At 43.7% G+C, this 18,172-nt stretch overlaps 1 protein-coding gene across 1 annotated transcript in view; it reads right to left on the bottom strand.

Moving 5' to 3' along the window:
• Prosalpha6 (Proteasome alpha6 subunit) overlaps window positions 1-18,172 on the bottom strand; it is a 44,115-nt gene that overhangs the window by 1,075 nt on the left and 24,868 nt on the right. Inside the window, exons 2-6 of the mRNA XM_075674085.1 lie at window positions 12,997-13,143; window positions 12,119-12,458; window positions 10,255-10,325; window positions 8,535-8,664; window positions 6,359-6,510 (exon numbers count right to left, since the gene is read on the bottom strand). Coding sequence (XP_075530200.1) covers window positions 6,359-6,510; window positions 8,535-8,664; window positions 10,255-10,325; window positions 12,119-12,458; window positions 12,997-13,143 — 840 coding nt within the window. The remainder of the gene's footprint in view (window positions 1-6,358; window positions 6,511-8,534; window positions 8,665-10,254; window positions 10,326-12,118; window positions 12,459-12,996; window positions 13,144-18,172) is intronic.

Genomic DNA, 18,172 nt, shown 5'->3' with positions numbered 1-18,172 from the left:
CAACTGCACTGCTCCTGCGTCGAAGTTGTTCCTGGCCACGTGGTTTCTTCGCCTCGTTTGACTTGCCGCCAAAACAGAAGATGGCTGATCCGCCCACTGATGATTGAGAATGCACAAACTCGCCGGTGAAAAGAAAGCGCACTGCTATAGATCTGGAAGTGAAGTGCAGTATTGTGAAGGACTACAAAGACGGTAAAAAAGTGTGTGACTTAGTGAAGTACAGACTACCGCAACCATTAATGTCGAAAATCATCCGCTTGGCAAAGAAGTTTTAAGGTCACGTATAATTGCCACGTCCTGAACAAGTTAGTCTTGTTGATGGACATGGCCACACGGACATGCAGGGAGCAACCAGATCTGAAGATCAATCTACTGATGGCCATGAAGTTCACCTTTGGTGCATGGTATGAAGTGCTTCTATGGTGTTGAACTGCTTTACGAAAGCGTGCTTTATCCGAGGCAGCAGTGACTTGTACGAAGCCTGCAAAGCTACCACCGACAAAGTGATACCTGAACTTTGGTGCACAGTGGATGAGGATGCTTCAGGACTCAGAGTTTCCATATGCAGACTACACAATAGAAACATCAGAACTTCTAACCGATGAAGCGAACGTTGCCAACATGCTTGCATCGGATAGCGACAACGACAGTGATGATGGCAGCAATGACGTGGTAGGGCAGGCTGCCTCAACCTTGTCCTTGCAGGAGGCCCTGCAGATGATTCAGTACCTCCAGGGCTTCGTTTTCACGAAGGATCTTTCACTGCATTACATGGAGCACCTGGATGCCTTGGAGCAGAATGTCGGCAAGCTTCGCATAAAGCAGGTAAGGCTGATGAGCATGGAATTTTCTTGTGCAAGCCAGTGATAAGTACAGTCGCCAACTGATTTTTTGAACTCCAAAAATTCCGACATGCTTGATTATTCAGTCTGCTTCGCGGCACCGCCATTCTCCCCATAGACCATAATGTATAACAACTACCGAAAGTTCGGACACCTTGCAACCTTCCGTCGGATTTTTCGGACACTCCTTGAGCCAACTCGATTGAGAGCACCACGCACCGACTCTGACCAGTGCACGGTTTGACTTGCTGAACGCCATTCTTGTTTTGAACGGAGCCTCCTTGCTGCCCCACGAAGTGGCACTACGGCAAATCCCTGAGAGGCTGAAAGCTGAGAGGCTGCCGTGGCAACCTCTTCACATTTTTTAAAAGGCCTCTTTTGGGGCCACTAAAGTGATGCCTTGCTGGAGCTCGCATGTCACTTCCCATTCTTGACCCCTCTAGCAGTGCTATTCTTGAATGCCAACAGCAGCGGCTTGTTACGCGCGATCAGAGCACACAGAAAGCAGAGTTAAACAGTTAAATGAGTCAACTCAATCAGCAGCCAGATAGAGGAAGGTGGTGGAGAGGGGCACTGGCCTCCCTGCCATTATAGTTTTCTCACAACATCTCATCTTTCTATTTCGTCTTTCCCATCACCTAGAGTAAGGTAACCAACCAGAAATCTCTGGTTAACATCCTTGCTTCCTCTCTTTATTTCCTCTTCCTCCTTGCTCACAACAGCTCTGGCATTCCCATATTTTGCTCTTTCTTCATCTAACTCAATTATAACAATTATAGGTTATAACAATAGAATTAATGTGGCACTTGCATATTGTTATAAGTGGGTTTCATTGTACACTAAAAGGACACTAAAGGCAAATAATAAGTCAATGTGGCTTGTTAAAATACCATTCCAGAAACCTCGCAGTGCTTCTTTCGTGCCAAGAAAAGATTTAGTTAAAGGGACAGACGACCACTCAGAACATGAATTGAGATAGCCCCACCAATGGAAAGATTGCCTGTGGCTAAATACATAGCTAAAACGAGCCATGTTTTTTTCTCATTAAACGTAGATTTATATTTTTAATTCTTCACTAACAGTTGCGATAAATGACCTTTGGTGCCCCACACAACAACCACATGAAAATGGATAAGAGGCCTGTCATGTGACCTTCTATTAGTGTACACAGTTTCTGGTCTTTCTATTAGTATTGCAATGCAGTACACTTCTTTCTGTTATTAGTTCTTTTTTTAACTTACAATGTGCAGATAGACTTTTGTTTGTAGTGAGTAGAAAAGTAGCACTGCCTTCGTCTTCTGTGAGTTGGCTTGGCTTGTTTATAGACAGAATAACGACGACGGGGGCCAGCGAGCCATGACTCAGGCATGTACTTGGTGGAGAAATGCCATACAAATATAAGAAAGGTTTCTACAACAACGCAAACTTATTGTACCAGCTTTTTAATTTCAAAAGTGGCTGAAAAGATCAAAATGTGGGTGGTTAACCACAGTTACACTCGCTCCTGTGAAAGAAGAACGATGGGAGGCTTTCAGAATTTGCAAGGCAGGCTATCGACATCGCTCTTACTTCTCAGCGTTGCTGGAGGAGGAACTCTTAATATTTAGGGATTGCTCAGGTCGAGAGAGTGCTTAAAGAATATATATGCACTTTTGGAAGTATTCATTGCACATGTAAACACTACTGAGGGTGAGCTTTACGTAGCGCCATAAAGAACTAGGCCCTTAAAAATTGGTTGTCAGTCCCTTTAAGGAGGAAATTTCATCTCATGGGTCCGCAAACCTTTAGCACAATTAAATGAACTGCCCACATGTAGGTGAGTGGTGACGTTGCATGCACCATCACTGCCCTTTACTGCCATCGGCGAGTAAATCAGCACCCGACAGAAAGTGCACTACTGTTTTGGTTTTTTTTGCGAAACAAACGCACTGCCATGAAAAAAATCGAGCCAGGACAGAGCATTGTATTTTCCTCTGCAGCTGTTTAAGCAGTGTGGATCGTTCAGGTATCCTGTGACATCACGTGGACGTGGCATTCTCTGCTACTTGCAGTTTGTAAGAGTTCCGCAAGCCGGCAAAACTAGCGCAGCACTATGTGATACCAAAACTACTAAAACACGAAATCACGGGTGGCACTGGTGTCGAGCGAAAACGAAGCCTTTTGACCACCCACATCATTGTGGAGGGTAAGGTCAAGGACTTTTTTCTACAAATCAAATCAAACTGGACAAGTAGCATTTTCGTCCACCTTATTATGCAATGCAATTATATTTTTATTATGTGTGGTTGACTACTAGTGACAGAAATATGATGAGGACTGCTCCCATTATTGGGCTAGTACCTGAATGTCGCAGGGAAGTCACAAATCATGTCTTGTATTTACCTCAATTTCCCTATTACCAAATCTCTGTTCGCGATAATGTTGATGCCTTGTATGTTCTCGAGTGCCAATCTATCACTTGAGCTTGACTTAATATTTCCCTTTAGTGTCCCTTTAAATGTTGGATTGAATCACATGACACATAACTATATATCTTTCTTTCATATGGGGCACAATATTTTTTGGTCATGAGTGCAAGCAGTGAGCAAAGTTCCTCTAGCCTTTGTAGCATTGCCTGCCATTAAGATGGTCTGCTGGCATAGATTATGTCGCAGCTCTCAAGCATAGTTGTATGTACTTGAAATGCTGTACTCAAAGTACTGTATCTTAGAGTTTTGTAACTATTTCGGTATTTGACGTGTACTTTCACAAAGCAATATTTATTTAGTAATGCTTCGGTGGCTTTTCAAACTTTTCGTCGGACACTTTTCCAAGATACTTCCACTCGAGTTGACTGGTTACAGATGCAGAAATGCACTGCCTCATTTTAAGTAGTACACAACTCACGATGCGCACTGGCATTTTACTACAAATAATCACCACAACATCATCATGCACCGAGTTTGCGACATAAAATGCGACATAAATCTTTCAGATATCTTAAAAGACAGACAGATTGCTAATACAAATTCTGAAAAGGAGCCATATTTCCAAGTTTGAACAAGATCTTGTAATTCAGTACCTTGTTTGACAAAATAAAAAGCTTCAAGGATACAGAACTTCGTTATGTTTGTGCAATGCACAATATTTCTTTCTCAGTGTTTCGTGCCTTATTCAGGCACTTTAAGAATTAGGGTAAGAAAGGGGGGATTCCATAATAATTTGGGCCACCTGGGGTTCTTTAACGTGCACCCAAATCTAAGTACATGGGTGTTTTTGCATTTCGCCCCATTGAAATGCGGCCGTCGTGGCCGGGATTTGATCCCACGACCTGAAGCAGTAAGTAGGGTATTTAGTACCACTCCACAGAGTAAATTTTTTGCCTAGTAGTTAAGATACTTTGAGTATCATGTAATGTCTGCCGCTATGCAATGTCTGTTACAGAGAAAATTTTTTGCCTAGTAGTTAAGATACTTTGAGTATCATGTAATGTCTGCAGCCATGCAATGTCTGTTTATACAATCTCCCAGCAGACGGTTACAAATGTCCTTAACATGACATCACGAATGCAACAACATTTTTTCATGCTTCCATTTACATCTGGAATGTGAATAAGTAAGACCTACTATGACCTCTGTGCTTTCTCTGTTACAAGATGTTAATAAGTTGCTTCAGCACTCACACACACAAACACCCCAAGAAAGGATGCCTCCACACACACTTTCTGGGTCATTTCTTGAGGTGCTTGCTCCCGCACACACTTTTTCACTCAGTGTGTGTGTGTGTGTGGGGGGGTCGTTTCTTGGGAAGCATGTGAGTGCGTGTGCATACATGACATGTGCGTGTGTTCTGTTATGCTCCAAAGTAAATTACTGAGAAAAGTTACCAGCTAGCCGAGCTAGAAGTTCTTTTGCTACAAAAGTCTTTTCTCAATCTGCCCATAATTCTTATAATTTCGTTCAATCTTGTAATAATTTCCTCCTTCCTAATACTAAAATATTGAGCATAAATTTGCCACAAATAGGAATATTCCCTGCATGGGGCATCGCCAGGTATATGCGTATAAAGCTAGCAAAAACTTCGTGGAACACATTATAGTCGAACCTTGTTATAGTGAAGTTACAGCTGACACAAAAGTACCTTCGTCAAATGCAATGTTCATCATAAAAATGTATTTGTCATGTTCTGACATTGGCAAGAAATAAATTTGATTTACTATAGTATATACAAAACTTTATTATATTCATGCTCAATATATGGAGGCTCAACAGTGCCTGCCCTTCAGCATATGTCATGCTTCTTAAGATAGTCCAAAATCGCACTACGTAATGTCTGCATTATTTTTTAAAATGTTCTTGCAAAGGACATCGCTCATGAAATGGCTGTTTTTATTGACTTATTTATCACCATGAAAAGCCAGATTTTAATTATACAGTTCTTCAAAAAAATACATGCCCTTTGGACACAAAAGCCACACTATCTTAGCACTGCTTTATTCTGGGAAAGAAAGCCTGAATTTACCTATTTCCATATTTTCAACAGGGAAGTTTGAGTGCATTGCAAATGCAGCAGGTAAGTCAAGTTTCCAAGCTATGCTTGAACTGACTGCAATTGCCCATGCTTGAATTATTGTGAGCTGACTATGTCTGGCAATTTTTCGGCACATATTTTGTAATGAACAATAAGCAAAAGTGCAGACTACGCCAAGGTATGACTTCGTGTGAAACAAAGGGGCCTCTAACCTGACCTGACTATAGAGAGATTGATTTATTCATAGGCTTAAACGTGCCAAAGCAACACTGGGGCCATGATGGAAGCTGTAGCAGGGGGTTTCAGATTGTTTCTGACCACCTGGGGTTCTTTAACATGCACCTAAATCTAACCATAGGAGCATTTTTGCATTCCACCTCTAATGAAACCACGACATTGTGCACAAAACCAGAGCACCACGGACACTGCGCTACTACAGCGGTGTACTAAAAACACAATGAACGAAATATGACCCCTGCACGTGCTTCAGAAACCGAGGGCAGTCACAATGACGCCTTCTCAGGCACTAGCCTACTATTCTGGTGCTTCCTGTACAACAAATGGCCAGTGACAACGCAAAGGCATGGAATCTGTTATATGGCACAAGATAACAGCACAAGCACTCCAACAGACTATGTTCTTCAACTGCTGGTATCATTTGGCTGCTGATGTCACTGCTGCTCTATCATCACGTGGTACCATAACAGAACAGCAGAGTCAGACTGCATTCCACCCTACCAGATAGTGCCCAGGCACAATACTATAAAGAACATGGATATAAGAAATTATCAAATAAAACTAAGCAAATGCAGAATGTTTGGCGCTGGTATCAGTGTAACAATACCAGCTACAATAAAGAAGGTACGTTCGTGTAGGAGGTGACTTTGTTATGAGGCTCAATAGTAACACCGATGTGTTGCCTCTGTTTTCCTTTGTGTGGGCATCTGGTTGTTGCTTGCTCATGCAAACATCTCATGTGCTTCTTGTTCTGGACAGCAAAAGGATACGTAAGGGGCAACACGGTCGTCGTCATAGATGGTGAAGTCCTGGTCTTTGCCCACGATGGCAATCGAGACATTCTTGGTGGACAGTTCCACCTCGTTGGGCAGGCAGTCGCGCAGCGCCCGCAGGCCGTGTTTCACGAGCTCCTCCAGATTGCCTGCACATACAACACTTTCTCCTCGAGGCTCTATGCTCAGCCAGTTCAAAGCTGGGCATGCACAACATAGAAGCAAACTATATGCAATGAGAAAGGCACTACGAAGGAGGAGGTTACAACAGTAATGGCAATAAAAGCAGAACTTGGTCATCTAGTCCGAAACTGAAGATCTCAAAACACTACATATTTGAACAACAAAATCTGCAAATCAAATCTAATACTAAATATTCTTTTTTCCAATTTCTAAACAAATTCAAATATAAATGGTTTAAGGAGTCTATTTGGTGAAAAAGACAGGTTTACTTAGACTTTTTTAATAGATGTAATGTCGTTATTGAACCATGTATATTTAGCAATTTTAGTGAACAGGAAAACTGTTCTCAATGAACAGCTGTTACAGCTGTACAAAACTAGTATCAGCAAGCTAGAAAAGCAACCTTGACAGTTTACAGAATTTTGATTGCAAGTAAATCATACAAAAACTAACAGTTTTGAAACATGAATTCCTTAACTCTGCTACTCTGTAACCAGAACAGGGACTGCAATTCCACCAGCAGCTGGTCACACAACATGCAAGAGAGACAAAAAGCTGACTGCATAGATTTGATCATATGCTCCACCATAGCTTTAAAAACAAGACTTTTTCACAAATCATGTAAACAATAGGACAATGTCATATGCAGTGTAACCAATCATGTCAATTTTGGGTGTTCTAGACATTGTAACCACAGCAGTTTAAGCAATCTCTAGTACTATCTTCATTAAGAATTGAGACCATGCATCAAAACCCAATTTTTGTCGGTCAACGTGCATAAGCCAGCACAGTGACTGTATAATGAGTGCATTTTTCTTTTCATTTCTTGTGTCAGTAAGGATAGGAAAACTGCTTTAGGTTGCAGCTTGGATTCAAGGAGCAGTTTTTATGAAGAGGATACATGTTATCCATATTGGTCCAGAAAAAGTGCACCCATCCACTTTTGGAGAAGTCACTACAAGCAGCCAGCATAGTTAAACATGTAGTTTAGCTATAAGACAGCCTATACAGCCTGTACCATGAGTCCCTGCTCGCCCAAGTACACGGCGAACCATAAAGTTTTAGCAGCAAGAAAAAAAGATGGTGACAATTCTCCATGCTTATCGACCACACGGTGGAGCTCTTGTGGCAAATGGCATTTCCACAGCTTCAGCAGAACACAGCAACCATAAGAAAGGGCAAGTTCAGAGGGGTCCACACTGATAACAATGTGTCTTTACCTGACTTCATTAAAAGAACTCTTGTGTCGGGACCAAAGTTCATGGCCAGCACTTGTCTTTGTCTATTCTAATCTTTGATTGGGCATCCGCTGCAATTTGTAGTAATGAATGCAGCTGAGCCTCAATGTAATGAACATGGATATAATGAATTATTGGATATAACAAAGTAAATGTAAAATTTTGTTCACTTACATCAGCATGTAACGAACATATGCTGATACCAAATATATGACATAACAACGTTTCACTGTAGTAGGTTCTGCAACACACAAAACATCAAATGGAGGCTAATGGGTTAATTGGCAGTGCATTATATGGTGTCTAGTGCAAATGGTTCACTCAAGACGACAGGGAACACAAAGACACGGCGCCATGTCTTCACCTCCCTTGTCATCTTGCAGGCCCCATTTGTGCTAGAGATCGCATAATGAAAAACATTTTCCAGTGCTAGAGGACAAGGCTTTGCTAGATGGAAGCAGACCAGACAATAGAAAAGATGGAATATAATCGGGCCAATGGTACTAAGAACTGTAGTTGAGGCTGAAATTCAAGCCAGTTAAGTTTCTTGTTTTTAGGCCTGACGAATACTCTGCAAGTTCGTTCTAGGAATCATGAAAGCAGGACCAGAAAGATGAAGCAAACAGAACCACTGTGGACTGCCTTGTCCACTCTGCTCCCTATTTCTGAAAGTCTTGCCCCTCAGCACTGGTAAATAAGTTCTGTAACATTTCCATACAGCCAGCCTGTTGTGACCAAGAAGTCATACATACATGACTTGAACTCGTCTAAGTGCTTCTCTAGGTACGTGCGGGCCGATTGAGAGCGGGCACCAATGGCCATGGCCTTGCAGTCAAAGAAGTTGGCCGAGGGGCACGTCTGATAGATGTGTGCACCCATGTCCTGGAAAAAAAAAAAAAAAAGCAACATGACGCACAGAATAGCACAATCACACACAAGGACCCAGTGCCGTCGACTAACCATCAGGTTTACTGCATTGACAGGAATAAATACACAAGGAGAAAGCACTCAAACGGACAAAATGAACTCACATAACAAGAACAAAAACAGGGAGCAACTGTCGCCTATGAATGTCAATCCCAGAGATATAAAATTTCTTTGTCATACAATTCATGTTCAGCACAATCGCTTACCTTCCCATTCTGCTGAAGTACATAGTACCGAGCTTAAGCAGTATCAATAATAATAATAATATAATAAAAAAGTTGCAATTTGACCAGAAAGGCGAAACATTGCTAGCGATAGCAAAATATTAGACAACTACACAGAATAAGGTTTGTACAGGGTTTGTACGGAACATCTGACCCAAAATGCAAGGACAATCAAGAATTTTAAGAATGCCAAAGGCCAGAATTCAAGAAGAGGGAAAGATACCTTACTCTTACACATACACTGCAAAAATAGTGATATCTCCTTCTTCCTAACTGCAATTTCTCGTAGCTAAGCAGCTGCTGAGCTGTACACATACTTCAAGCTCTTCAGGTCACTTTTATAAGTTGGCTTTTCCATTGTGAAGATGTCAATTGCCATCCGGCATTATGGTTAGTAGTCTCCAACTAAAGCCAAAGATGCTCGTAATGCTAATGCTAAATGGCCGAAAATTGCTTTCCGCCAGGCATTTCTACAGACTATGGCATGAAATTAGAGCCATGATGGCTGTGGTGTGAACAAACTAGCAAAACAACAAAATGGTGTTTAAAGAGGAAAAGAACAGCGACTTCGGGCAGGATGCGAGAGAAGTAGTGCACGGGACGGACATGTCGGACCAACTAGCTCAAAGCTCCCCCTCTTGAACAAAACGGTGGCACAGTTTAGTCACTTGATCTGGCTTTGTCTTGCTCCATGATAGCAATGATTTAAACAAGCTTGTGGTTGATGCCTATGGACACACCTCACTACAATCATGTAGGGACACTCCCAAAAGAAAATAATCTGGAATTATTTCCCACAATAAATAGTGTCTATGATGTGGCCCTTATGTAGATTTTGTTACACTGAATCTTCAAAAGTTGCCCCCAAATCTAGTTCTCAAGGAATTCAAGAAGCACATTTATTTTTACGGAGGGCCCTTGAATCTCTTTTTCCAGATTCAAGGGTTATCGGAAAGTAAACACTCCATGCTGCCTTTCGCCTCGCTGCATCTTTGAGACCTGATATTAGGTGATGTCCAACACCAGGTGCACGGGAACACAATGTGCATGAAGTCACTAACCATCTCGGCTCGCCTTACATTTGCTCCCACCCAAGATTACCTCTAGGATACACGATGTGGACTGCGTCTGTGCTAAGCCGCACAGACAGCCATGTGCCGTCATGGCTGAGCCGAAGAAGGATGCACACCACTATCCAGTATACATTTTATAACAGCCTCAAAACAGTTTGTTAGTAATGGCGACAACCGAAAGTTAATTTGTGCTCCAAACACATTTCAATCGCAATGACAGCAAAGTTTGCACCAATGTGCTAACTTACATCATATCCAGCTACCAGGAGGCCTACTCCATAAGGACGACGGTCGTAACGCTGAGTGCACACCTGCATTTCTGTTGACAGTAAGTCAAGGTGCAGAACGAATAAAATGATTACAAGCCAACTGCAATAAAATTTCACTTCTAAATTGGTTATAAGTGAGCCTTATATACTACCAAAACAATCTTGGTAAGGCCTCAGGGCTAGCGATTGTACAAACAGACTTTAAATCACACCTGTGCAGATGGCACCTGCACTTGGTGGTTAGCAGATAGGATGCAAGTCCTAGCATGTTGCCTCTAAAATTTTCAGTGCACCAGGGGTGCCATCCAAGCTCGGAGATCATGCCGAAGAATCATGACTGGCTCTCAACATCAAGGTTATGCATAATTTCTGGTGAGCAGTATTGGCGACGCTTTTTTTCCAGTTTTAATACAAAAAATGTCTTAATTTCACAAGATAGAATAAACAAGCTTTTTAGGATGCACCCACTCATATTTCAAATGCAACATTTTGCACAGAGACTGCTCTATAAACACTCGACACAAAAGTAGGCCTCCTATGCAGTCAAATGTTTTGCTGCAACACAGATGCTGCAGAGATGGTACTGTGAACACACTTTTTGCTCCTTTAATAGTGGCTACAGGGCCCCACTCTTAAATCATAGTCCAATTCTGAATTCCAATGGCAGATTCGGAGCACTTCTGGAGCAAATTTTTCTGCTCCTTTGGGCGCATGTCAGCTCCAACGGCAGATTGAGAGGCGAGATTTCTATGCAGAGCAGTCAAGACCACTTCCCCAAAATTGGTAGATTTGACCTGATGTCTGCATGACATAGTTCCTCCAGCAACCATTGAGTGGATCGTCCATGTAGCAAATAACATACAGTAGACAGCAAATGTTGTAAATGATGCGAGACAGTATGCAAACGATTTGTTGTATGGCCGCTGTGATAGATAAACCACGTACTACTGTCGTAAGTTTTCTTATGAAAATCGCTACTCTGAAAGCAGCTTCTCAAATTCAAGTGGTGGAGAAATGTGTCCACACAATAATGACGGCCTTTAGCGCTTGTGAATGTGTATTTGACCAAATGTTCCGTTCACCGAACTAAGAATGCTGAAGCCATGAGCTTCGCACTGGAGGCCGCCACTTAGATAAAAAAGGTGAGAGAGACCTTGCGTCTTGGTAAGCTCAAACTTTCTCGGAGTTGGCATATGAGTTTTTATGCAGCGTCGTTTGTAATTATTCAGTCATCGTTAGTTTATGCTATTTTTGTTGCAAGTACCATGTAGCAACAAGCCCAACAGAAAACTATCTTGGTAGACTACAATGCTGGTTGGCAACATGTGGTTGTGTATTTTTTGGTGCTATACATTTTCATAAAAGTGTCAGGAGTCTATGTAGCTTGATACAGATGGATGCAAAACAGCCTGCCCAACCATCAGCTACATCAGTTGGACAATTTCAACGTCAAGCTCCAGTGTGCCTAAAAGTTCTGTAGGCCCATGATAAGCACAAAAGTTCATTATCTTACATGTTCCTTTGTTGTTTGTTCTTAGCTCACATGGCACGTGCCACATGTCCATGTATAACTTGATAAAGCTTGTCGGCTCATTATACTTAGAAAAAGAGACTGCGCAAGACGAGAAGGGAGAAACACGGACTGATGACACAGTTTAAATGTTGTGCTCGTCCATGTTCACTCCTTCTTGCCTTCATCTGTTTTGCTCAGTATCTTTTCCTACGAACTATATATATTTTTTCCTTGTGTGCAGCAAAAATTCAGTTGTTAGGTAGCGCTCGCATGCCTGTTCTGTCGTCGCAACACTAGTTTCCCAATGACACGCTTGTGACAAAAGGATACTGTTTCCGAGCAGTGTGACGAGTCGGCTGATGGGCAAAGGTGTGTCATGCGCATAGCGGTTGCTAAGGCACTCGGAGCGCATGAACTTGCTCAGCAGGCGCGCGTCTGCCGTCAGACCCGCGATGGAGACACCGACGTGGTTGTCGATAGGGATGATCTTCTTCTGGTGCGCCGACAGCTCGGAAGAGGCTCTCTTCAGGGCCAGCAGCACGGCGTGGGTATCGCTCTTGAGGCCGATGGTGGCCGAGCCCTGTTTCACAGCCTCCATAGCGTACTCCACTTGGTGCAGCCGGCCCTGGGGGCTCCACACGGTAACATCATTGTCGTACTGGTTCCGGTACTGCGAGGAAGAAGGCGCAGGGGGACGAAAAGTGATGAACCACGCTTGACTACTCTGCTTAGCACGATTATATGGCACTGTACGCCGAAAAACGGGGGGCCAAGCGCTAAGGTTGCATGCCCGGCAACGTCCCATTTCCAAAAATTAAAAAAAAAAACCGATGCCGATGAAGCGCCAATGCCAGCACATGCGCTTAGGCAAAAGTGCGCCCAACGCGAGCGCCTCCAGCGTCTGTACAAGGGACGAGCTGCCGACACTTTTTATGGTGATAGCTCGTTTCACTTAATAAATCGCTGGCAGCGACCAACGGCTGTAAGAACGGAACACCAAGCGCCTAAACTACAATGTTCTGTCTCTTCCAAGGCACTTTCCGGCTCTTCGTTACACTCGCTGTCACGAAGCGCACACGTCGAGTTTGTGTTCCACATTCCCGAAGCGCTACGCTAAGCAGCCATGCATGGCCAGACATGACGTGCAGAACGACAAGCAGAGTAGGTGCAAATACAAATGTGCCAGAACACTGCAAACACACACTTACCATGGCGAAGTCAGGCCAGCGATCGTGACTCGCCGGATCGGATAGCCCAGAAGCAAGCTCGAAAACACGGCTCGATTGTGGACTGGCTTGTGACGACTTGCTACAGGTCACTAACGGCGATGACAATGAGGCCATCTGTAAACAGCGCTACCAGCGCGAAGGCATTCTGTTTCAATGAGGGCACCGTGATTCGGTGCATTGTCATTCAGTGTTTCTTTACGAATAAGTAGCCAGAAATTATACGAAAATAACTCTCTCGTTTGTTCTTACGATAAAACGTGTCATGGGCACAATCGTGGGCACAATATCTCGGTCATTACTTATTGTTAAAAATATCGCACTTTCGCCCAAAAGGCGAAGCATTGACCGCGATGGAGAAGTATTAAACTATTACATGGAGTAATTAAGGCTCGTAGTATTACGGGTTGCATATATAAATATTCGCTCACTAACTAAACACTGGCGACATTAGGATGCGACGCGTCGTGCGCCGCGAGACCCGCAAATGCGTCATGAAGGGGCTGTGGAGACCAAGGAGGTTTGATGACCGTGAGCAGTTCCAGGGCAGGCGTACTGCAGGCGCCAAAAGAAACGTAGTGGCCGTCATGTTTTGGACACAACCTCAGTGCGCGCAAATCAAAGCACGGTATCTTATATTTTTCATGGAGCCAAAGTTTGTCTCTTATTCCCCAATTTTGTGAGCTGGCTGTTCTGTTGCACGAATTAAGAGCCCGTATGTGTGACCCTGGAAACTGACTCTGGCAATATTTAACGCCCGAACTCTCTCAAGTGAAGCTAGCTTAGCTGGACTCATCGAGGATCAGACATTGCTTGGTATATCATTGGCCTTAGTGAGATTAGAAGAACTGGTGAGGCTTATACAGTGCTGACAAATGGCCACTTTCTCTGCTATAGAGGACTTCCAGATAGGAAGCAGTACGGAGTAGGATTCTAATCCATAAGGACATAGCGCGCAACACTGACGAATTCTACAGCATTAATGAGAGGGTAACATTAGTCGTAATAAAACTTAATAGGAGGTATAGATTGAAGGTAGCCTACGCTCCATGCATCCTCCAGTCAGGATGATGATGAAATGGATCAGTTTTATGAAGATGTTGAATTAGTGACGAGAAAAGTGCAAAAATAATGGACAACTTCAATGCAAAAGTGGGGAAGAAACAGGCTGGTGAAAAAGCAATCGGCAACTATACGGCGTCGATTCTAGGAACACTCGACGAGAGGTGCTGGTAGAATTCGCGGAAAAAAATAAGCTGCGAATAATGAACACCGTCCTCAGGAAACGTAGGAACAAAAAAGTGGACCTGTAAAAGCCCTAATGGTGAAACAAGAAATGAAATTGACTTCATACTTTCTGCCGATTCCAGCATAGTGCACGACGTAGAAGTGTTAGATGGGATAACTAAGTGCAGTGATCATAGGTTAGTGAGGTCTAGGATTCACCTCGATTTAAAGAGAGTAAAATTGATCAAGAAGAAACAGGCCAACATAGACGCAGTAAGTGTAAAAGAAGACCAATTCAGGCTGGTACTTGCAAACAAATATGTAGCCTCAGAACAGAGAGATGAAGATGACATAGATGTAATGAATGAAACAGTAACTAGGCTGGCTTCAGAAGCAGCAAGGAAGTGGGAGGTAAGGTGCTCAGTACAGGTAAGCTCTCCCAAGTAACAAAGGACCTAGTAAAGAAACGACAAAGAATGAAAGTGTCCAACTCAAGAGAACAGATAAAATTCGCGGAACTGTCAAAACTTATCAACAAGAACAAAATAAGGTATAGCCGATATTATAAGGTGAGAAAGACTGAGAAAGCAGTAAAAAAAATGGACGCAGCACGAAATCGGTGAGAAGGGAACTTGGCATAGGGCAAAGCAATCAAGATGTATGCACTCAAAGATAAGCATGGTAATAGCATCAGCAGTCTCGAAGATATAGTAAAAGCAGTGCAAGAACTCTATACTGACCTGTGCAGTACCCAGAACAGCCATGATACCTCCATTCGAAGTAGTAAAAATGAACAAGTTACAGAGGCTCCTTCTATAACTAGCGATGAACTTAGAAGGGCCTTGGAAGACATGAAACCGGGGAAAGCGGCAGGAGAAGATGGAATAACAGTCGTTTTAATCAAAGGTGGAGGATACATAATGCTTGAAAAACTGGCGACCCTTTATACGTACAGTCTATCGACTTCAAACGGGAAGAATGCCAACATTATACTAATCCACAAGAATGGAGATGTTAAAGAATTGAAATATTATAGGCCCATTAGCTCACTTCCAGTATTATATAACATAGTCATCAAGATATATTCTCCAATAGAATAAGAGCAACGCTGGGCTTCAATCAACCAAGGGAACAGGCTGGCTTCCAGGAAGGGATACTCTACAATAGATTAAAATTAATGCGGCTCTGCTTCTGCACGGCTTGCGTAACTTGCCCGCTTGACATATTGCATGGCGTTTATTTTTCAGAAATAGCAGCAACGTAGTGTACTGTACCTTGAACTTAAAGGGCCCCTCACCAGGCCCCACAGCAAATTTTGGTTATACGCTGGAAGTTGTTACGTGCTCTCTAAGGAACGTTCAGCCGAAAGAATGTTTCAAATTGGTTCATTAATAGCCGAGATAGAAATGTTTCATTGCCGCGAACCCATGATTTGCGGAGGCGAGCGCCACTGCCAAGAGAGACATTCTCTCCGTTTGCCCTGCCTAGCCTCCGCAAGCGAAATTCCTTCCTGCGTTTTCCCAAACCGGACCTCGAGGATCGCGGGACGCATACGTCACGGGACCTGCCCTCATTTTCTTCCTCGCTTTTTTGCTGCGCGGCGCACTTCCGCTGACGGCGTCGCGCGCGAGCTTTTGTGTTTGTCTCGTTTCGCGCAGTGCACGATTGTGCGCGTTGTGCACGAGAACACCTCACTAGCGGTATAAGTCAGTGGTACGCGAATACTGAGGCAAGCACAAGCGGCTCACAGAACATGATCGCACGCTGGAACGCGGTAGGAAGTGGCATAGTTTCAGTGTCAGCGCGCGCGACTGCACAACGTGGGAACAAGCAGACGAAACGGAAGTACATCTCTCTTGGTGTGGTGCGAAGGAAAACAAATACACACAGACATTCGGTCTGTGTGTTTTATTATTGCTCTGAACCTTAACCCGTCTATCAATGCAACAGATTACAGAAATAACAGATGTTGCCTTGAATAATTCTCGAAGTCACGAGTCAAGAGCGACTTCACATCAAGGACCCATGTACGTAGGCGCACTGGCACGTACACGTCATCCCTACAGCTTGGAGCGCGGCGCCCGCGAGAAGGGCAAACGGTGTTTTTCAGCTCTTTGCGCGACGCGTAGTGATGTAATACTTAGCAGACACAATCGTTAGCGCCCATTGTATGCACGGCGTTTGTCGCCTGAAAATGCCCGGACCTGGTGAGGGGCCCTTTAAAGAAAGGAAGAGCGGACAAGACAGATGACGATTATCGTTGTGGGACAAGATACACTCTAAAACAAAATAACACTCTTCCGGTTGTATCTTGTGACACAACGATAAACGTCATCTGTCTTGTCGGCATTTCCTTTCTTTAACGCTGTGAGCCCGGTACTTCCCAGTAGCGAACGACATGCGCGTTATCAGCGTGACATAGCATTCCCGACAGGAAAGCAGCGGCGCGGCCTTTTCAAGAAAGGAAACGCAAGCAAGGCAGATGATTATTGTTGTGTGGCAGTTATACACTCCAAAGGGTGTACCTTTGTCTAAGAGTGTTGTGGAACAAGATAAGCGCCAAAGAAGTTTACACCCTTTAGGTCGTATCTTGTCCCACGATACACTCTTGAAGAAGTTAACCCTTTGAAGCTTATAGCCCAGGTGTATCACTCTACACTCTAAAAAACAGGTTGCACCCTTTGGGGTGTATATTTGTCCCACAACGATAATCGTCATCTGCCTTGCTTGCGTTTCCTTTCTTGAAAACTCGGCGCTCGCTACTTTCCTGTCGAGAATGCTGCGTCACACTGATAACGCGCATGCCGTTCATGACTGTGAAGTACCGGGCTCGCAGCGTTAAAGAAAGGAAACGCGGGCAAGACAGATGACGATTATCGTTGTGGGACAAATCTACACCCCAAAGGGTGCAATTGTTTTAGAGTGTAACGATAAACAACACAACGATAATCGTCACACAACGATAATCGTCATCTGTCTTGCTCGCATTTCCTTTCTTTAACGCTGCGAGTCCGGTACTTCCAAGTCACGAACGGCATGCGCGTTATCAGCATGGCAGAGCATTCTCGACAGGAAAGTAACGAACGCAGCGTTTTCAAGAAAGGAAATGCGGGCGAGACAGATGATGATTATCGTTGTGTAGTAGATATACACCCCAAACGGTGTACTTTAGTATACACTCTTAGAAAATTTTACACTCTTTGGGGCGTATCTTGTCCCACAACAATAATCGTCATCTGTCTTACCCGCGTTTCCTTTCTTTAACGCTGCGAGCCCGGTACTTCCCAGTCACGAACGGCATGCGCGTTATCAGTGTGTCGCAGCATTCTCGACAGGAAAGTAGCGAGCGCAGAGTTTTCAGGAAAGGAAACGCAAGCAAGGCAGATGACGATTATCGTTGTGGGACAAATATACACCCCAAAGGGTGCAACATGTTTAGAGTGTATACACTCTACACTCTTAGAAAAACTTACACGCTTTGGGGCGTATCTTGTCCCACAACAATAATCTTCATCCGTGCTGCCCGCGTTTCCTTTCTTTAACGCCGCGAGCCCGGTACTTTCAAGTCAAGAACGGCATGCACCTTATCAGTGTGACGTAGCATTCTCGACAGGAAAGTAGCGAGCGCCGAGTTTTCAAGAAAGGAAACGCAAGCTAGGCAGATGACGATTATTGTTGTGGAACACCCCAAAGGGTGCAACCTTTTTAAGAGTGTATTGTTTGGCAGGATACGACCAAAAGGGTGTAATTTCGTTTTGAAGTATAGAGCAGCATGCAAAGATTGTGTTTATTCTTCGCGTTCTTATTGTCCCGGTGCGCGCCCTGGACAACTGTAGCTAGGGCCATAGAGCCATTGTTGTTTCCCGTACCATAGAGTCAATCAGAAATTCCGATAACTGTCCCTATTTCTTTTTTGTGCTCTCTATTTCTC

This window comes from Dermacentor variabilis, chromosome 11 (genome assembly GCF_050947875.1).
Source record: "Dermacentor variabilis isolate Ectoservices chromosome 11, ASM5094787v1, whole genome shotgun sequence".
In the NCBI taxonomy this organism is placed as follows: domain Eukaryota; kingdom Metazoa; phylum Arthropoda; class Arachnida; order Ixodida; family Ixodidae; genus Dermacentor; species Dermacentor variabilis.
Note: the sequence above shows the minus strand (reverse complement) of the source record. Positions and strands in the feature narration are given on the sequence as shown.